Source organism: Vipera ursinii (assembly GCF_947247035.1).
Source record: "Vipera ursinii genome assembly, chromosome: 1".
Classification (NCBI taxonomy): domain Eukaryota; kingdom Metazoa; phylum Chordata; class Lepidosauria; order Squamata; family Viperidae; genus Vipera; species Vipera ursinii.
In genome coordinates, this window is record NC_139512.1 from 238,330,802 (window position 1) to 238,353,099 (window position 22,298).

The window sequence follows — 22,298 nt, forward strand, 5'->3', positions numbered from 1 at the left end:
ATCCATGACGTACCTTTATTTCTAGCATAGTGACTCTACGGCTCTCTCTCGCATTAGTAGGATTATTATTATTTACCCTAACTGCAGGACCCCAGACAGATGACTCCTGAGACGACACCTGCTCGACTAAGAAAACAAACTCGTCTTGGTTCGCGGGCAGAAACCGGGAGTTTTCAGAATTGCCCTTATTTTTTTTTTTTTTTGGTAAAGTTGTTAAAAAAAAAATTGCGGGAAATTCAATTTTTAAAGGGCTGCTCGCAAACTTTCCCTAGTACATCAGACCGCACCACGCCGCCTGGCCGCTTCTCTTACTAGGCTCTCATAGCTCCTGGGATGCTCCTTTCCAGTCCAGTCCGTACGCCTGGGCAGCAGCTGGGGGAGGGGGAAAAATACACGGCCGGTCACTAAAAGCGACCCCTTCCTCCCCCCCCCAAAAAAAAACAGCCCCCGGAGCGCCCGCCCCCCCCCCCCCGGCGAGGGAGGAGGAGGCGAGGCCGCCGCAGCCGCTGGCACTCCGGCGAGCGGGCGGCCGAGGGAAGAAACGCGGGGAAAGCGCTGCACCGCTTACCTCCTTCTCGGCGACTTCTCGGATCAGGACCTGGAGGAGCAACAAAAAGGGGGAGAGGAGGGTCAGGGGCAGCGCCGGCCGGCCGAGGGAAGTAGCCCCATTCCCAGGCCCGGCGGCTATCCTTACCTGCGCGGCTTGCTGGCAGGGTCCGTCCTCCAGAAAGCGAGCGATGAGGAAATAAAGCTCTGCAGAGGGGAGGGGGAGAAAAAAACACACACACACACACAGAGAGAGAGAAACCATGGGCGAGGCGCGGGGCGAGGCGGCCTGTAAGGCGGCAGTCCCGGCCCGGCACCCACTTACTTACCCGCTCGCAGCTCCGCCGTGTGTCTGCCGCCGCCGCTGCTGGAGCCGCTGTCCCCGGACATGGCGAGCTGAGGAGCTCGGCTCGCTCAGGCCGAGCTCCTCGGCGACGGGGCCCTGCAGCTGAAAAGCACGCTCCCCCCCCCTCCAGTAGCTGTCACGGTTTGTTCAGCGGCAACCAGAGTCGGAGCTCCACCATTCGAGCTCCGGGCAGGAGGAGGAAACAACAACTCGCAGGAAAACCCGCCGCCGCTGCTGCTGCTGCTGCCGCCGCCGCTGCTCCTGACCGTTTGCCTCAGCGCCAGCGAGCACGATCCCTCCGCCGCGACAAAGAGTCCCGGCCCCCTCCCTCAGGGCGCGCACACCCCCTTGGCCCGCGCACCCCTGCCCGCGTCGCCTTCCACCTCCCAATAGCCCCCCCCCCCAGTCCCCAAGGGCTCCGGCTGCCGGTCCTCGAAGCGCTAGGGCGGGCGGAAAACACTGGCGTGCCGGCTCAACGGCGGAGGGAAGATGTCGGAGAGCAGCAGAGGCGGGGTGGAGGGTGGGCGGGTAAGCTCGCTCGGCAGAAAGGCGCTTTCTCTGTGAAGAGCTGGGAGGCCTCGGCGGAGGGATACCTCGCGCGCGAGGGGGAGGGGAAGAGGCCCGTTGGCGGCGCTGGCGCTGGAAGTTGCTTAGTTTCAATGTAGCCGAAATAGGAACCAAATGAGGCAAAAATGCCCCCAGGGAACGTAGGCCTCACTGGGTGAGGCGGGCATGAGGAGCTCCACTTAGCCCTCGTTATCAGGGCCTTTTGGAAAGAGGGAGGGAGGAAGGTTGAGCAGAGTCCTGCCAGGCTCTCTTGCTTTCATGGCCCTCCTTGCCGCCTTTATATGATACAGCTTTCCATCTGCTTGTAAGTTATCATGTCATGTATAAATATATACATATATGTGTATATGGTTATATGTATATATATTCCTGTGTGAGTGTTCCTCGGTATGAATGAGAGAATCGGGGTGAGTGGCAAATAAAATGTCTAGTTTTGCTAAGCGTTTTCTGTAAATTGTCCTTTGTTGTTTTTTTTCCCCCTCTGGTTGAGATGATGAATAATATCCTGTTGTTATCAATTGTGCTTAATTTTAGCCTCAGGATTCTTCCTGGACGCTGCCAGTTTGGGAGTGGGAGATAGTGGGCTCTCCCCCGTATTTTTGTACGAACAATACAGTTTTATAAAAATGACTAGATTTGAGAAGGATGGGATGGAGGTATGGTTGGATTTGAGATGAGGTAATTTACAGCTGGATCAATAACAAACACAAGCGTTAGGCAAGCTTAATAGTCACATTTCCTTTTTGTCTTTTATGCTGCAGATAAGCAATGAATAGACTTAATTTCCCCAAAATCACCCATTTCATTTCATTGTGGAGAGCAGGTTTATTTATGTTCTGCCAGAAGCGTTCCAGTACCTACCGATTGTGTGAAAAATCTGTGACTGGAGATTGAAAATAAGATTTTTTTGTGTATTCTGCCTCCATAAGAATAATATGTAGCCATTGGAATAATTGGATTGCATTAGTTATAGGCCACTTACACTTAAATTTTGATCAGTGCATATTTAATAGTAAAACTAAGCTAAAATGCTCTTTTTTCCTTACTAGAGAAACTGTTTAACTGATGCAAACTATATAGCAATTAACAACCACTTATAGTATTGCAGTCTAAGTTATGTTTATGACGATTTAAAATGAAGTTAAAGATCAAGTTACTCGGAACTGGGCCCACAATAGGAAACAGTTACTACATAAATGCTTGTTTTAGCATAAAACTGTTGCTTTAAGAGGAATTATAGCAATAATGTTTCAGCTTCATTTTACAGGAGAAAATATGTGTAGGAAAATTAAATAAACTATTGTATGTAGCTAGTCCAACAAATTTAGGTTACATCTGGAAAAAATAAACATTGCATTTATGGTACTTTGATTAATATGATAATATAAATTAAAGTTACATGTATTTTGAATGTTACTTTTTTAACATTTTAACTAGCTGGTAGTATAATAAAACCCATTATATCAATCCTTTTTATACTACTGTTTTATGGATTCCATTTGATTCTAGGTCCTAATATTTGCCTATAATATGCAGTTGAATACAAATGTTACTTCCATTGCTCTTTTCCATAAAGATTTACTTTTAATAAAGTATTCTCTCTTTATTTATGATATAGAATATAAAAAGCATTTCTCAGTAATTGTGCTGATAGATTTAAAAAATGGTCATACCTGCTTTTTTAATTGCTTATGGATGCAAAATAAGCTCTTTCTAACAAATTATGTTTATGTCAGATTGAGGGTGTATTTCATTATTAGGTAATATGGAAAGATTTTAAATTTTTACTTTGAATTACTATTTTAGTATTATTACATGTTGCACAATAATTCTATTTGAATTCAAATTGCATAATCTGTTTGAAATATATACAAAAAAATTCTGTATCAAAAATACTAATCATATAAATGAAGAGTTACACTCAAGAGATGCGAACTTTTTTATTCTTTATTATTCTTGTATGCAAGCTATTTTTTCTTCCACAGAAGGTTAAGTATTCTTTTGGTATTGTAACAAATTGAGATTACCGGTGACATTTAATTTTGAAATTAAAACCATATTCTATTAATTCAGTTTTCAATAGAATTTAGTAGTGTAAAGTACTTAATCTTAGTAAGATTTTCCAGGTTTCCTTACAAAGTATTGTTTTTGAATTCTTATTTCTATCATCAGTTTTAGTTGTACTGATTCATTTTGATGAAATGATTCTTCGTGAGCCAATTTTGTTATAAATGAGCCTTGCTTTATAATGAATAACATTGTCTCTTTTAAATTAAAATGGCTGCTCAAAATATAGTATGTTATAATTGTGATTTTATCATTTTCTACAAGATCATATTTATGGGAATCTATTGCTGACATATGATTTTTTTTTAAATTTGCTACATGAGAGCATCTCATTTTTTTATCATTAATATAGTCTCAGGAAATTTATTTCCCATCCATGATAGTACTGCTAGAGGATAATGCTTACTTTGTAAAGAAAATTAGTTACCTTTAGTAAGAATTAGAAATATTAATCATAAAATAATATTCTCAGTTATTTATATCTGCTAACTATTAATGTTGAATAATTGATTTCTGTAGGATATTTTCTGAAGAATATTAAGATAAAGTTCATGACTGAACTTGTATTCAGTTAATTAGGACAATTATATGAACTCTTTTGTTAATACCTGATCTGTCATGCAAAAAAATGATATCTAAACTATAGTACAGTATCCAAATATGATTTATTTAGGCATGTGATAGTTCTGTAGAGCCACATATAGGAATAAAATTGATTTAAATTATATCACAGTTTTTATGGCTTGCTTTGTAATAAGGAACTTGTGACACTTAATTTATTTGAATTTGCTTTGCAAATATGAACAGGATACTAGGAATGAACTATTAAATATATAGGATAAAAAGCCTTTTTGTGAAGAGAAGAACTTTGATACATTAGCAAATTCTGAAGGGACAATGAAGAGAGACATTTGTTGCCAATTCCACCTCCCTCTCCAACATTTTTGCACTATATCCCATGCTGTTTTAGAAAATGTCTAACTTTCTCTACCAGATGTTTGCCTAGTCCAGAGAGAATCAATTATGCTTCCCTGTTCTCTGAGTAGCAACTGCTTGTCCTTTTCAATTCAGCCTCTAGGACATTTGATTAATCTAGAGAAATTACAGTAGTTAAAAGTTGTAAATGGTTGTACAGTATATAATTTAAACAGTTATTCAAAACTTGAAAAGTCAAAATCACTTCTGATAGTTTTGATCATTTTTCTTAGAAAATATTTCTACCCAATTATGAACTTGGGGGGATAAGGTTTTTGTAAAATATGATACTAAATGACACTTTTTGTAAAATGTGATACTAAATGACACATATAATGTGTAATATTGATATTATATACCATTGAAGGTACATTCTATTTAGTTCAAATATTACAAAATTATTTAAGACATACTATCACTGCATTAAAATATGTTTCAAGAAAGAATCCTTTACAAAACAGTGAAATGAAGATTCTTGCTGTAAATGCTTAAAAATTATTATATAAAAATATTTTTGCAACATTTTTTTAGCTTTTACCTGGAACTAATTACATTTTTGAATTTCTTCATTTTATAATGAAGGATAAGTAATAGTCAATCTGCATAGTTCAAACTGTTGCTAGATATTAAAACAACCAAACTGCATATTTGGAAGCATTATACTAGACATATATTACTTTATTGTCAATAAATAATTTAGGTAATCAGATTTGATACCAATTGGTTTTTCTTTTCTCCATTAACTTTTAGATTAGTTTTTTTCTGTTTGCAAGGTGATACATTTGAATGCAATATGTAGACCAGGTGATCTATAATTTATATTTTATGTATCTGTGAAAAGAGTGATTCACGCTATATTTTGCCTCTTGCAATTGGCTACAATATTTCACTGTGATTACCAGAAAAGCAGAAGAAACAAAAAACTTCACAATTTTAAGAAGTAGCAATGTGTTATAGCATACAATAAACCAATATTATGAGACATTGTAATGATAAAGACTTAAGTGTATAATAAAATGTTCCTGATGTTTCCTGATTCAGCAAGTCTGCTTTTAAAATCAAGACTAAGTTTCTAATTTTTTTTGAGAAGAGGGGAATTTTCTTTAATAATAAGATTCTGAGGGGAACCCTGAAATAAAAATTAGTTTCAATAACTCTTTTATTTGTTTACTGTGTAATTTATTTTGTGTGGCTATTCAGTTTTCTCTGGGCAGTTCAAATGAAATCATACACTTTTATCTAATAAATACAAAGAACAAAACAAGCCAAGTTTATCTAGTTCTTTGCTTATAAAAGTTAGCTTACTGAGCCATAGAACATCATTTGGAATATTTATTTGATAGATTTTGAAATATTGAGAATCACTTTGGAATCATTTTTAAAATATTCCAATGTGTCTAGAAAGCTTTTTCAAAAACCTTAGTCTGTGTAAGAAGTGAATTCAAAATTTATTTACCTTTCACAGAAGGATGATAATTTTAAATATTTTAAAATAATTCTCACATTTATGTAGCTTAAATCTTAAATCAGCATTTTTCAACCTTTTCAGAGATTGGCCAAATGATTAACCTGTCCCATAGTATAACCATTTAGCTGTAATATCATGCAATAGAACATTATGATATTTTATGTTGTTGTTACATATATCAATAGTTTCTGTTGTATGCCATTAGCAAATAACACAGTTATGCACTATTGTGATGTAAATTTATTCACACAATCATATAATCTGTTCATTGCTTCAACTTCTATGATCTCTCAGCATCCTAAATTGCCTATATGAGATATTAAGCCAGAAATTCTTGGTTATGAATTTTGGTTAACATATGTTCAGACTGAAGCATCTGAGCTAATATACAAGTAGAGGTAGGGAGCAAGAGGAAAAAAATCATTATGAACCTTGATTAATTTAGAAAGAATTAACTATTTATTTGAAGACATGATTCAGTTATTACATGTATAGTGTATAGACTACTTTGGCCACCTAATGAGAAGGAAGGACTCACTGGAGAAGAGCCTAATGCTGGGAAAGATTGAGGGCAAGAGAAGAAGGGGACGAGAGAGAATGAGGGGGCTGGATGGAGTCACTGAAGCAGTAGGCATGAGCTTAAATGGACTCCAGAAGATGGTAGAGGACAGGAAGGCCTGGAGGAAGGTTGTCCATGGGGTCACGATGGGTCGGACACGACTTCGCAACTAACAAGTGTATAGACGTATATAGTGTAGAGGCAATCATTTTCTGGTAGAAGTTGTCTGTGACATTTTAGTGAAGTGTGCACTGCATTCCAGAAACGTGAAGACCAGACAAGCATTGTCTTAAATATAATTATATACAATTAATATGTGTTTATATATTTCTACCACATTTAAAATTGTCTTCGTGTGCAACTCTGGGAGAAGGGTACAATAGTTTGGGAGGGCCCCAAAATGGGCATTACTGGGCCTAAGAGATCCTAAGACTCATCTTAATAGTTCCTAATTTATACATAAATAAGGATGATAAACATCGCTCGTTCACTTATCTACATTAAACTTAAATTTCCAAATGTTCAGATTTAGGGCAGTCTAAACTCTTCTTTTTTCATTTAAACAATTTTGTTTTCTTTTAAATTTTACCTATAAACGCCTGGAGTGAGAGGGGCAGAAAATTGAAATAATAATGTAACATTTTCTATAGGTGTTCCCTGAGAAGAAATATTTCCAGTTTTACATACCTAGGAAATGCTTTTAAGCATGAGTAGAAAGATGCCTTCTTGCAGATTTCACCATCAAATTATATATCAACCTCCACATTTTCAACACCAATCAAGTGCTTGAAGAAGCCTGATTTCATGTTGCTTTTTCCTGTTATATTAGTGTAATCAAATAATTATCCTAGTTTATGTCTTATCCCAAATTAAGTTTATATATATTTGTCAAGGCTTTTTGAATGGACCTTGCTAATTAACTCTTTCATTCCTGTTTTGGCCCGGCTCAGGGCTTATCCACAGGAACTAGTCAACTTATGACAGCTCATTATTTGTGCAAATTATTCAAATTGCTAATAAAGAATTTGGGAGGCTAAGATGATCATTTCGAACTCTTTATGTTCTCATCAGTTAGTCATACCCTTTATCTGAGATTCGAACCCGGGCTGATTATATATCAGGCAGTGTTTTAACCTCCTGAGCCACGGGTTCCTTCTCTCTTATATTAGCTGGAAGGCAAGGCAAATGTATGTTTAAGTATTTCAAAAAGCCTTGACAAATACTTAAACATACATTTGCCTTGCCTTCCAGCTAATATAAGAGAGAAGGAACCCGTGGCTCAGGAGGTTAAAACACTGCCTGATATATAATCAGCCCGGGTTCGAATCTCAGATAAAGGGTATGACTAACTGATGAGAACATAAAGAGTTCGAAATGATCATCTTAGCCTCCCAAATTCTTTATTAGCAATTTGAATAATTTGCATATATATATATATATATATATATATATATATATATATATATATACACACACACATATGCATACACACACACACACATATTGAATTGATTCTGTCTAACCAAACTTCTTAGAAGTCATAGAAGTTCTAAAATATATTCCAGAAGTCCATTTTAATTATTTTAGAATTCATTAAAACACTAAAAGATTTGTGTATTTTTAAGTATGAAGCTTATGTGCCCATTAAAGAACAAAAATAAATATAAAATATAACCAAAAATAAATCTTATAGCAAGAGCACTTTAGTATAAGATTTACAAGATATTTGCAGGAAAAAAAACAACTATTTCTATTGGCTCTATTATGTACATTGCCTGTCTTTGGTGATTTTACTCCTACAGCCATTATTTATCAAATCAATTATATATGGGGCTCTCTACCCATTAAAGCTTGTTAGGCGATTAATCATCTGACCTCTAAATAATTTTAAAAAATGTATAGTTATATATTATATCTTTAAAGTTGCCCTAGAATATTGAAGGAATTCTGAGAACATTTAGTTTGATCTCAATGATGACTTGTTCTAATCATTTTAGTACAGTACTTTCCTTTTATATGTATTCTGTAATAGGCATACTAAACTGTTACTAAAGGACTGTGCCTTTAATATTTAGTGTCTGTTACCAGTTAAATATTAGAGATAAATTTTCAGTGCAAAGATATTGTAAAACTAGTAATATATTTCAGATATGAACAAAATTCAGCAATATATGTGTATCCCTGTTGGCCACTTCAAACACAGTATTTTAAATGCCTGTTAGCAATCAATGTGCTAAGATTGTCCTTGTCCTAACAACACACATCCATGCACTAATAAGCAGGAGCAACCTCTCAACTGCTCCTTTATCTATATTGGAAGCTTCATTGATAGTCTTAATTGCTGCATTTATATTCAAAGCTTATTTCTTCACTTCTTCAGTGTATTTACACAAATGTATTATGCAACTGCAATCATATAGTTTTAAAATTGTAATCTGGCTCTTTTTGGCTTTCAATTGTATTTTCATCCAAAAAGTGAAGCATTTTTACCTATATATAAATTTATTCTTTGTAGAGTGAATGATCAGACTATTTTTTTAAAAGTCATTAAGCCAATGCCACTGCAATGCAACCTATGTGATATCAGAGGCACTGGGCAAGTTAGTTCTTTCCCTGAATTCTGAACTGAAACAGACACCAAGTTCTCAAATGTTAGGTGAGGTGAACGAGGGCAAAATAAAGCAATAGAAGTTTTTAGCTTTTGTTCAAGGTCTCTATCACGTGTTTGTGCATTAACTACAAAAACATTAAAAATGAGTTTTACATATGTTTTCATAATTTGGAATAATTTTCCAATTTCACATTTTTTTTCTAGGTAGAAAATTACCTGATGAATTGAGAATAAAATGAGATCTTAAGGTGAATAATTTATCAAGCAATGTGTCATAAACATAATCATTCAGAAACAAGCCCATTAATTTCAAAAGGAATTCCCATTCAAAACTGATGGACATATGAATAATTTGTTTAATGCTTAATTTAAAGATAGAGACAACTTTGGATCAAAGTCAACTCTTGATGACTATATAAATATGTCCATGTGGTTTTCTTGGCAGTAGTATAGTTGTGGTTTGCTATTAGCTGCTTCCAGAATATTTTTCAACTTTTTAGTCTATCGTACAGTACTGAAATTCCTGGTGTTCTCCCATACAAAAATACTAAATAGGTCCAACCCAGTTTAGTATGATGCAGAGTAACATTATTTATTGGTAAATACAGATTTTAATACTTTTTCATAATCCTATCATTAATTGAAAATAAACTGTTTAACTTAATAAACACACATTTATCAGTGTTAAATATAGGTGATTCTCACTTAATGATTACTTGTTCAGCAACCATTCAAACATACAACAGCACTGAACAAGTGGCACTTCTGACCAATATTTGTAGTTGTAACCCTCCTAGCGTCTCCACAGTCACATGATTGTGATTTGGGTGCTTTGCAACCCATTCACAAGATGTTGCAGTGTTCCATGGTCACGTGATCACCATTTGCAACTTTTATTGCTGGCTTCCAACAAGCAGCATCAGCAGGGAAATTTGCTGGGAAGCTGTTGTTAAGCATGATGTCATGTTACAGGAAGTTGCAAACAACCATGTAACTACATGCTTATCAACAACTGTTGGAAATGCTGAAATCCCATTGCTAAGCAGCATGGTCATGTGACTTCATTCTTTATGGCAGCATCCCTTAGCAATGGAAATTCCAGTCCCAACTGTTAACTGAGGACACTCTGTAATTGTTAATGTAAAGAAGGACCTCTTCATACTCTTTTCAAAGGACTTCAGCTGAAGAATATATATGAATTACTATATTGTAATTCAGTTGAAGTATAAAGAAAGGGGAAGTTAGGGATAAATGTCTATCTTTTCCAAGTAGCTTCTTTTTAAATTTCCTTTATCTTCCCCCCCCCCCATTCTGCTCAACAATAAATAATAACGTAGTGGAGACTTAAGTATTAAGCTTAAACATCTAATATAATGCATTTTGCAACTTTTTATCAGTCCTATGTAACATTAATACTACAATTAACCTTATATTAATCATTGTCCTGGAAATCATATTAATGCTGATCTAATTTTTGTCTCATCTTTTAATATTTAATTGATCTAAATAATCACAGAGCTAACACTTTCCAGTTTCTATTGTACAAACACCTCTATATTCAGTTAGCTGCATTCTATAAATATTATTCATATTTTGTAATGTATTAAACAGCTAACGGAAAAAAACATTAAAAACAGTAAATGAATTATTCATGTTAGAAAATAGAACAGAAGTTTGATATAGTTCCTTCCATTTCCTTTATCAAAATCTAAAAAGAGGAATTATAATTAATGTTCCATTTGTGTTCTTTCTATTTTATATAAATTGCTATTTAATTTCCCTTTAAAATCTTGGCACTTCTAGCACCAGTCATTGATTCTTATTAGTTGTGCAAATTTCTTTTTAAAAAATTCATCAAATCTCGGGAATTAAGAGATGAATTAGAAATTCAGACTTTTTTTAGAAATTGCAAAGTGCTTTATTTGTTGGTCTGTGATCAAATAAAGATTTGATTTAGTTTGATCTTTAGAACTCGTGTGCATCTCATAATACTTTACCTGTTACAGAGGTCCATCTAATATCATATGAGGACTTCATCTCCTACAATTGGAATTCCATTACCCTCCCTGTGTGCATCTCAAATCTTCTGAAATCCCCCAGCTTTTCAGAGCATGCTTGAAAAAATGCATGAAAACCAGAATCAATTCTATTTAATTACAGTGTTTTATATTTTTGGAGTTCATGGTTACCCAACCCAGACATCTTTAGGTGGCTTACCTTTTAAAAGTATGAAACAAAATGAGAAGAACAACATGGATAGCAGGGGGGAAAAGCAAGCCCAAACTATGGGCGTTGGGTGCGGGGAACCAACAGAGGTTCCACAACTATTCTAGCCCAGGCCTAGAGTAAAACCATGTTTTCAATGAAATGATTGCAGGCTGAGATTCACATAGATCTCCAGAAAGATGTTGTTCCAAAAGACAGGCATAGGACAGAAAAGGTGTGCTTCTAGGACCTGATAGGAGGTATTATTTGGTTGAAGGAATGCCCAATCTTATGTGCAGGAAGAAATTATTAGAAATGGGAAGTCCCTCAAATAATCAGGCCTTATGCCATGAAGGGCTTTATAAGTGATAACCAACACCCTGAAATGCATCTGGAAGCCAAATGGTAACTAGCTTATCTTAACAAAGCAGTGATGGCACATGGGCATATTGTGGCATGCTCATCCTGAGTCCTTCGGGAGAAGGGCGGTATACAAATATAATAAAATGAAAAATGAAAATGAAATGAAACATTGGTGTTCTGCTGTATTCTAAATCAGCAGTAGTTTTCAAGGGCACAGCAATGTAGAGTCCATTGCAGAAGTCTGGGTATAAGTAACTAAAAATCTTCCTACTCTAGGAATGGGTGCATGTTAGATGGGTCTATGCCAAGACCCTCTTGGCCAAAACAGAAGTTCAGAGTCCAGGACAGTCCTTGGATTTCAAGTGATAAATGATTTGCTGGCGAATGAAATCTCCTTAACCTTTGCCTTAACCATTCTTACTTCAACAATAGACTTTTCTGAAATCCTAATAGTCCAAATTTATTTTCAAGTTTCATTCATGCATGACAAGCTACCTTGTCATTTTCAGTCATTTTCATTCATGTTCTCCTTTTCATTGCTACTAGGTTTCTTTAGATTTTGCTAGAAAAAGAGTTCCAATGTTTTATATACCATTGTACAAATGTATAGGATTAATAGTTTGCTTTCCTAAACACTTGCCCAAAGAAAGCTTATTGAAAGATGAAAGTTGAACAGCTACGTTCAATGCTTCAGACATGTATAAATCATAATAAAATGAAGAACCCTAAGCAAACTATTTTAATAGTGTTCTTTTGAAGTCATCTAATTTAGTTTTCAATTCTTAATCAGCTGCTAAATATATACACTGTGGGCACAATTATTAAGCAAGTTGTATTCTGGAGAATTAATTTTCTTATTGAACAAATACAGTGCTCTGAGTCAATCCAAAACGTTAATAAACCTCACACCTGAATATTTAAGCAAGTAAAAGTGAGGTTTTGGTTTTCTTAGAATATATGTGCACAATTATTGGACAACTATTAGTGTGCAGAATTATTATGCAACTAAATGAAAAATGAAAATTTGCCCATCTCATTTATTTGCATCTGTTAGTGAGAATAAAGAACTCAAAATATACAAATAAACATTTCTGATATTTTTAAAAAATCAGTGACCAATATAGCCACACTTCTTTTCAATAACAGTCATAAACCTTCCTTTCATAGAGTCTGTTGAGTCCTGATCTGTTGATGATCAACGTTTTATACAGCAGCCACAGCCTCCCAGACACTGTTCAGAGAGGTGTACTGCTTTCCTTCATCGTACATCTCCTGTTTTAAGAAGGGCCCACAAGTTCTTAATAGGGTTTAGGTCAGGTGAGGAAGGGGGCCATGTCATTATTCTTTCATCTTTAAGGCCTTTACTGGCTAGCCATGCAGTGGAGTACTTTGATGCATGCAATGGAGTATTGTCCTGCATAAAAATCATGGTCGTCTTGAAAGATGCAGAATTTCCTGTACCACTGCTTGAAGAAAGCGTCTTCTAAAAACTGGCAGTAGGTCAGTCCATCTTCAACCTGAAAAGGTCCAACTAGCTCATCTTTAATAATACCAGCCCATAGCAGTACACCATCTCCACCCTGCTGGCGTCTGAGTCAAAGTGGAGCTCTGTGCCGGTTACTGATCCAGCCAGGGGCCCATCCATTTGCTCCGTCAAGAATCACTCTCATCTCAACAGTCCATAAAATCTTTGAAAAATCTGTCTTCAGATATTTCTTGGCCTAGTCTTGCCATTTCAACTTATGTGTCTTGTTCAGTGGTAGTTGGGTTTCAGGCTTCCTTACCTTGGCCATGTTTTTGAGCACTGAACACCTTGTACTTCTGGGCACTCCAGGCAGGTTGCAGTTCTGGAATACGAGAGCACTGGAAGATAATGGGTTCCTGGTAGCTTCACGTTGGATTCTTCTCAGATCTTTGGCAGTTAATGTGCATCTTTTTTCTCAACACATTTCTTGTGACCCTGTTGACTATTTGCAACAAAACATTTGATGGTTCTGTGATCACACCCCAATATCTTAGCAATTTCAAGAGTGCTGCATCCCTCTGGAAGTCTTTTTACAATTTTTGACTTTTCAGAGTCAGTTAAATCCCTTTGGCCCTTTTTGCCTGAGGAAAAGCAGCAGCCTAATAATTATGCACAGCTTGATATAGGGTGTTGATCTCCTTAAGTCACTCCCTCGTTACACAAATATACATCACCTGATATGCTTAGAAGTACAAGGTTTTGTGTGTGTGTGTGTGTGTGTACACACACACAAATACCTTAGGAATGGAAAAAAGAAAACTCTGGTCTGCCTGACTAGTATATTGCAGAGCAATATTCAAAGCAGAAGATAGTTCTGTCTTCAAATATAAATCATCTGTTGCATAAGTCTGTAAAAGAGATTCATTAGTATTATATAAATCATATATTAACTGTTTCTTAATTGTCACATAATTTCAGTGGAAGAATTGTGGGTTCTTATATAGCTACTCTTTATTTAGCTAGTACCTCATTTAGTGACCATTCACAAATTTGATGGTTATAAAAAAATTCTGATGATGCACATTTACAATCAAATTTTACACGTGTGATAATACATGCTGAGGAGTAACATTGATATGGGTATGCAAAAACATGTGAATGAAATGGCATCAACCAATAATTTTTGCAACATCTGTCTGTCTCACACATACACTACTAATCATTTTGCATAACAATCAGGTCAGTGGAATGAAACTTGAATTCTAAACAAGGAGGGGGTATATACCATCCTTTTCTAGTTTTATTTATTTATTTAAAAGATCTGTATGGCTGCCTTATTACAACTTTGGGTGGCTCACACCAGTAATACTACAACAACAAAACGATAAAAGCAAGAACCCAGTCCCTTTCCTATCCACAATTGACTTTTTCTGTTTTCTAATATATCAGAAATTAAGAACTGCACATTTCTAACTATTCTAGTATGTATCCTCTTAAACAGAAAGCATTGATGGCTTAAAATCCATGCTAAAATATTAATATTTACCTTCACTATAGCATATTAGGATTATTTTCATGTTCAGCATTTATAGTTAAGGCTAAATTAGTGATGCTAAACATTGGTAATAATGACGGATTTTTCAAGTATATTTTGTGAGTGAGCAAGAAATAAAATCAGATAGCGAGGGAGGCCTTCTCCAAATTGTTATCTTCTAAACGTTAATGAATATGCTGAACTGAGGATTATGGAAAGTGAAATCCCAGACATCTAGAATGTGGTAGGCTGGAAAGTACTGGCCTTAGTGATAAATGTTATCTTTTCATTAATTTTTACTTTGTATGTGTGCACATGTTTGCTAGTGAAATAAAATTCAAGACCAGCTTTAAATAATTAAACATTCTCAGGTTCAAGGATAAAAATTTACTATACTTTGTGTTTGGTACAGTGTGCTAGTGGTTGTTTGCTTAAAGGAGCACTATATAAAAAAGTAACATGGAAATATAATGAATGAATTAATCAGTGATCTAAACAACTTTGCTAAAATAGTAGTCTGCCTGCATAACTGAAAAGACATCAACATGGCCTGTTATATGGTCCTCAAAAACAAAACAATTACCTTTAACAATTACATGTAAGTTTATATGGAGAAATTAATGTTTCTTCATCATCATCTGTATTAAAAATGTAACAAAATTTGTACATATGTTCTAGTACAACTCAGTGAAGTTGTCCAGTTATGCCTGTTTTAAATGTGTGCATCCGTTCTATTTTACCTATGTAAATGTAATAGGAAATATTATTGTATTACAGATCATAAGGGTTTCTTAAATGGAGTCACTTGTAGAGTTCTTATTAATTATCACTTTCTCTTTATAATAGGGTCCTAAAATAGCAGCATTCTAGATCATACAAAACCCATCCTGAGAATTAAGACTGCTGCAACATACTTGCAAAAAAATGAAAGTAGTGAATTAAGTACTTAAATGAGAAAGTGGTAACAAAGGAGGGGACGTAAACTGCAAGAATGCATTCACTGAGGGCAAAGATACAGTCATTGCCTGTAATAAGATGCAGATTTGTGAGGGTTGACTAGTAATCTTCCCAGGAAGTGAAGTATAATCTATGAATTGGACCAGCTTTTGCGATCTTTAGTCTTTCACAGACTTACTGAAAGATATTAGCCATTTACCTTGAAAGCAATATTTAAGTTTACCTAAACAAATCTTGACGGTAAGCAAAGTGGTAGCTGGCACTCAGCATAAGAAGGAGTTGAAATTATATTTGCTTCATGTATCTGGATTACAAGGAAAGCAAAAAAATAAAGAAGGACATCCCTATTGCCACAGCAGTTACACTCAAACTTCCACTCTGTGGTGGTTCCCAGGGTGAAAGCATTAATGCGTCTGGCTAGAGACTTCTTTCAGGCAGAAAAGCAGATACAAAGCTGAAGCAGATAAACAGCACCTGCTCCCTTATTAGAAAGACAGATGATGAAGTGGAGTCTGGTGTCTTCCTGTTCCCTTAATGCCACAGCAAGGGATTTCGGAAGCAGAGTAGGGACAGTGGAGTGCTCCTGTTTTCCTTCTTCTGTGTACAGTAAAATACTTTAGTAATAATGGAGCATACTCTGGCAAATTCAGGATTAGTCTCTTCACCTCCAAATGAGAAATGCCAACAATGCCTACCCCCCACACACCCATTTTGTAAAATTATTTCATGGACTATTAAAGCCATGGGTATTTAATCATTCTTATTAACAATGCCAAATTTCTTACAGCATACATTTCAAACCAACATGTTCCTCTAAATGAGGGATATTTATATTTTTAGTACCTTTAACACTGCTAAAAATTCTCTAGCTACCAATCAATTTCAGATTTAATTCAAAATACAGGTGTTTTAACCCGTATATAACTCGGGAGTCAAGTTACTCGAATATTTTCTGCTACAGAAAATTGCATACTTGGTTATCATCCGGGTCTCCCTGCTATCCAAGTTCTGAAAGGTAGAGTAATTTTAGATAAGTTTGGTTCTGATGTGTCATGAATGAAATTTTCTATCCAGAGAAATTAATCTGAGACAGACAATGCTGTGGAGTGTTGCCATCAACAGAAAACTACTCCAGTCATATGCCTACCCTATGTGTCTTGGCAGATATGACCCCTGCTATGCAAGAAAAAGTAATGTCTCTTTTCTAGAAAAAAAAACCTTCAAGCATTCTTAGTATCAGGGAGAAAATTATTCCAGATGTATTTTTATGAATACTGAATTCTACTAGTCCTAATACTGTTTCTTTTAATTGTGAGGTTTTGTGGTGATCTCTGCTTTGTAATTTTCATTTATAGATTTAAGTTTTCCTTAAACGTCAAAGTTCATTACTTTACTTTTTTTAATTTACATTTTCTACCTATTTTAAACTGTAGAAATGTCAAGTGCTATGAAAAAAAATCCTATACATTACGCTCTTAATGGTTTCAGAAAAGATACCACCAACAATTGTGATGTATGTTTCAGTGGTGCAAAGAATCAAAAATTGAAGAGGAAGAACATCATCTCCACTGCCTTCTAAATACCAAGAGTTACCTTTGTTGAGTTTGTGTTCCACTGCAAGCTTCAGGCTTCTTATAAAACCTAGAACCTTGATTTTAGCCTCTGCGTGCAAGTGAGATTTCTATTTAGATGTCTGCTCTATAGCTTATGTCGGAGCCCATATTGATGGGAAATATTTGAAAGGGCAAGGCTTGCCATTACATGTCCCCGTCTCTCTCCTCCATTACGTGAGTAAAAAAAAAATGTCCAAGTAGATGCTAATTTGTGTTTTCTTAGCAAAGGGTAATTCCATCATAGTATAGCAATCTAAGTGTTCCAAATAAACTGAGACCTTTAACCAATGTATGTATGCCTTATCTCCTTTCCTTGCCATTTCTTCCTATGTACCATCTTAAATATAGGTTGTTAATTGGTGTGGGGGGGAAAAACTACACTAAATAGGATTCAAATATATTTTTTAAAAGGGCTTTTGAGGAACATTTAACTTTTCATTATAGAATGCTATTTCTGATCAATAAATAAACCGGCTTTGCAGATTTTTACCTACCTATGCATTAAATAAAATGTATAACCCAATGTAATATATTTTTCAGATCCATCCAGCAAACTAAAAGTGCATTTTGTATAATTTGAAATTTGTGTAAATTACAGCTTATCAAATAATGGAAAATTAGTAAAGTAAGTTTTAAAATGTATTCGGCCTGTGGAGAAATCATGGACATGAGTGATACATAAAGGCTCTAATACAATGACAGGAGCATTTGACATAATTTCAAATTTTCCCATGAACAGTTTTTTGAGTCTTCATTTTTTTTCAATTTTAGGGCAATGTAAGTATTATTAATTCTTTTTCTTCTATTATTAGAAAAGCTTTAAAGATTGGACAATAAATCTCTTGTGTCTTAATTACCTAACTAAGATGGAAAATAAGAGCATTCTATATCAAAGGGATACTGCAAAGAAATTCATTAATGTTTGTACATCATAAATTAGGTTTATTGTGATAAAAGCTAAAGAAAAAAATCAGTAGGGCTTTTCTTTAGAAAACAATCACAAATTGTGTTATTATGTTTTACTCTATGAAAAGATTGAGCTGTATATCATTCAAAACCAAAATGATAAGGACTAAGGAAAACCATTTTCATATAAACACATCTTCAAGCTTTTGATATATAACATTGTATTTTATCATATATATCAACACATGAAATGCTTTTATTACATTATATCATATTTTTCTCCAGCAACATAAGCATAGGAGTATCTCAATCTCTTAAAACAAAGTAAGATTTGTAAAAGTAGTTCATCATTATTGTTAATATCAGTTTTGATAAATACTAAATAAAGACATTTGAGTTGGGTGATAATTACTTTATTGGTTGAAACATGCATATAACTCCAGACATTGTGGCCACAAGTGCAGCAATAAAATGTTAGGAAGAAAATTTTTCCAAACCCTCAGAAAATAAAAGTACTCAAATTTCAGCCCAAAAGTAGAGAGAAATAACTAGATGCTTACAAGAGGCTAAAGCAGTGTTAACATGAGTTAGAAAAAAAAATCCCTATTTAATATCATTACAATTATAGACTCCTTCAAAGATATTGTTTACATCATTGTTTCAGAAGACCACCCCAGTGTTTTAAATCTTCATTTTGATATTAAAATTTAAGTAAATGAAAAAAAATCAACAGAAAATACTAAATATAAGCTGAGAGGAACTGCAGTTTTCATTGTCAAATATGTATACGGACTGGGAAACAGTTAAGAGAACGAAATATAAAAGTGAAACAACTGTTCTTTCAAGAAAGCATAAAGTAATTTCCACTTACAATACTGTAGCATAAAACAGTGCTGGAAAAAAATAATTTGTTATATAATCCATGGGCAATTTATATTTTTCTGTACAAAGTGTAAGGCCTTTAAGATGTGTGAACCATCCAAGTGTATAAGATGGCTCATCAGAGCTCCTTTAAGACTCTAGTTTGCATCTAGGCTTTGAGTGTTCTGTGGTATATTTGGCAAATAGCTCTGCAAAATGGGGTGACTGCCTCTTAAAGCTCTGCTAGTTTGCTTAAAATACATTGATTGTAAATATTATTCTCATCTCCTGTTCCTAACCATAAAGTCAATCAATTTTAATATTATGCTGTAAGCCCCACTGTTTTCTATGAGCTATAATCTTGATTCTGAAATAACTGTTGTAACAAAATTTCTAAACAAGTGAGTTTAATATTTTTCTGACAAGCATTAGAAGGCATAACTCTGATTTAGAAAGATACTAATGAATCACATTTGTTAGCACTGAGACTTTGTTATTTTTAAAAATGAAAAGAATCCCATATGGACAGCAGGTAGCCAAATGTATACATGTTTCATTAAAACACTTAATCCTTAATTACAAAAGCACCACAGATTATTGCTCTAGGGGTAAAAATCTGAACACCCACAGTAAAAACATCACTATATGCACCAAGACTTACAGCTCCGAAAAGCAAATATATGGAATGCTTGTTCAATTTTATAAATACTTTTGTTTTCCAAAAGTTGTTTTAATGATGCTTTTTTTTTCTTAACTTGACAACGTTGGGAATTTCTAGAAGTACTGATACAGAAGGAAGAAGTGTTCATATATAGTTTATCAACTTATTGTAAGTCCTAAAAAATTACCATTTACAAAGTACTTGATAAAAATATCTTTTAAAAGTTGTCAAGAGGTACATAAAAGCATCCTCAAATGTTCATGTCAGTTCATATGCACCTGTCATCTACTGATTCAATTCTGTGCCTGTAAAAGGGAAAAGGGAAAATGTTATACCAGTCTGCCTTTTATAAAGAAAGACTAATCCTACTTCAACTTCTCTAAACAAATTTTCAGCACTCGCCATCTTTCCTTTTGCTACAAAGATTTGAAGCAGACAAAATGGGTTATTTAACAACTATTGTATTATAGACAGGACAACTATAAATATTCTTGCATTTACAGGTTCCTGGTTTGTAAAAGCCATAGAAACCTTACCTGCTAGCTTCCATTGTTCACAATGAAAAGCACCACACTACTACCTGTTCCTATTCACTGCATATGCAGAATGCTCTACTGTACCCTTAACTTTCACTGTTTCAATCTGCCCTTTTACTGACATGTGCTGGGTGGGACACTTCTGGATGTTGAAACACTAACAGTTGAGCGAGAGATGAGAATCTGTAGTAACATTACGGGGCAACAAAAAGAAGTATTATGAACATGCTTTCAACAGCTCAGAAACTGAATTGTAAAACACTGACTGAATCAGCAGGACATATAAAGTACCTCTTCAGCTTTACTTTCACCATTTTCAGATGGTGTAGTACCTTCCTTTGCAGATTCCTGTTTTTCATCCTTCTTCCCTTTAGAACCTTTATTAGCCTTTGTTCCAGGTTCCTTCTGATAACAGATCAAATGTACAAAATGATTTATTATACACTGGAGAAAGCACCTAGGTCAAACTCTCCAGAAATAATACAAGATACTTGCTTTTAACTCTCTTTCTTTGAGAAGACATTAGGATGTTTCTGAAGTTATACATAGCCACAATGTTACAGAGATGAGAAAATTTTGGTGAAAACCCATCCTACTCTGATGCATACCTTCAAGGTATCTTTGGCCGTCATGTCACATTCGGAATTGGACTCTTATGTTATTTATAAGATTATTATAGCTGTCATTGTGTAAACTTTAGTTGAATCAACACTACAAAGGCTATAAAAAACCAGCATAGCAAATGGCAAGTCGCAACGCTTGTTACTATCTAATAACTAAATGAGAATCCCTCATCACATGAGAAATACAGAAACGGAATCAAAACTATGCTGACTGGCAAGAAATACTAAATGACATTTTACAGGAACAACAAATGACTAGCTTCTGAGCAGCAGTAATTGTGACCTCCCATATTTTTGGCAGGAGAATGAGATTGGTTGTATTTCCCAAGAATCTTGCGTGTGGTAGCAGTTTAATTATCCCGATGTTACAGAGAGTAGCATTAGGACAACTAGAGTTAGGTCTGACAAGATACCCTATGACTGCAGTAACCATCAGTATCTCACAAAAATGCAGTTTATAGTCTACTCTGTAATTTGAAAACCTGTGATAGGTAACGGAATGCTAGGGGTGCATGAAGAAATGAAACCTTGCCAAAGTTTCTCACATCTAGGATGTTCTGACTGAGACTCTGCCCATAGATATATACAAAATCTGTGACAAAGAACCATGTTATTTTTACAATTAAAAATAATTTTTTAAAAACCGCCAAATGCCTTTTAGCACAATTTAAATTTTAGCATAGCAAATCTATGTGATTTGACACTACTATAAATTTTTCCTACCATTAAATCTGAAAGATATAAAAGTATACTGTACTTTGCCACGATAATTTGTACTTTTCCCTTCTTTTGGCCCATTTCAAGAAGAAAAGGAAAAGAGAGATTTAAGGAGTATTAGGTAAGTTTGCTGCCTTGAGTTGTTTATAAAAAGTAATAAAAGTAGTACAAATAAACATGTTTCTATCATGGGAACATGTTTCTTTTGTGTACAAGAAAGGAAATGAGATAACTCATGCTTTTTTCTCCTGTCTCCAAAAGAAATGTAAATATCTTATTACTGTTGGTTAATCTAAATATCTAAGTACCTAAATATTATCTAATATAGTGTTATTTTACCACATCAAATAATAAATTGGAAAGTGTCCATAGATAAAGAAAAGTAATCAAAAAGAACATGGAATAGGCTATTGGATGAAATTTCAATAAATAATCCAGAGCAACATTCCCAGTCTATAGCTTGTTCATATCTTAGACCAGGGGTGTCAAAATGCCAGCCCGCAGGCCAGATGCGTCATGCCAAAACCACACCCACTCCATTACCAGCAATGGAAAAAAATTGCAATATGTCGCAACACGTCATGTGACGTTGCGAGTTTGACGCCCGTCTTAAGACTAAACACACTAATATAGGATTGGATCTGGATCCTGCCTCAAATAGATGAGAACCTACAGACCTAAGGAAGAATTTTGCTGCAGAAGGGAAGAGCACTTTTGT

The 22,298-nt window shown here is 35.1% G+C and overlaps 2 protein-coding genes and 1 long non-coding RNA gene across 5 annotated transcripts in view; 1 reads left to right on the top strand and 2 right to left on the bottom strand.

Moving 5' to 3' along the window:
- PHIP (PHIP subunit of CUL4-Ring ligase complex) overlaps positions 1 to 1,148 on the bottom strand; it is an 88,732-nt gene extending 87,584 nt beyond the window's left edge. The window contains 4 exon segments of the mRNA XM_083376962.1: positions 313 to 372; positions 569 to 598; positions 695 to 753; positions 876 to 1,148. Of these exon segments, the coding sequence (XP_083233088.1) occupies positions 313 to 372; positions 569 to 598; positions 695 to 753; positions 876 to 936 (210 nt within the window). The 5' untranslated portion in view covers positions 937 to 1,148.
- A 363-nt stretch (positions 1,149 to 1,511) lies between these two features.
- LOC310649393 lies at positions 1,512 to 18,002 on the top strand. The gene is made up of 4 exons (XR_014494217.1): positions 1,512 to 1,763; positions 9,344 to 9,387; positions 11,146 to 11,300; positions 17,157 to 18,002. It is a non-coding gene; the product is annotated as an uncharacterized lncRNA (long non-coding RNA).
- A 1,769-nt stretch (positions 18,003 to 19,771) lies between these two features.
- Positions 19,772 to 22,298, bottom strand: part of HMGN3 (high mobility group nucleosomal binding domain 3) — a 33,624-nt gene continuing 31,097 nt past the window's right edge. Inside the window, exons 5-6 of one of the 3 annotated variants that reach the window (XM_083377729.1) lie at positions 20,573 to 20,645; positions 19,772 to 20,009 (exon numbers count right to left, since the gene is read on the bottom strand). In XM_083377729.1, the coding sequence (XP_083233855.1) occupies positions 19,990 to 20,009; positions 20,573 to 20,645 (93 nt within the window). In that variant the 3' untranslated portion in view covers positions 19,772 to 19,989. Of the gene's footprint in view, positions 20,010 to 20,409; positions 20,646 to 22,298 lie in introns of those variants that run through there. The other 2 variants (XM_083377728.1, XM_083377727.1) reach the window with 2 other exon arrangements.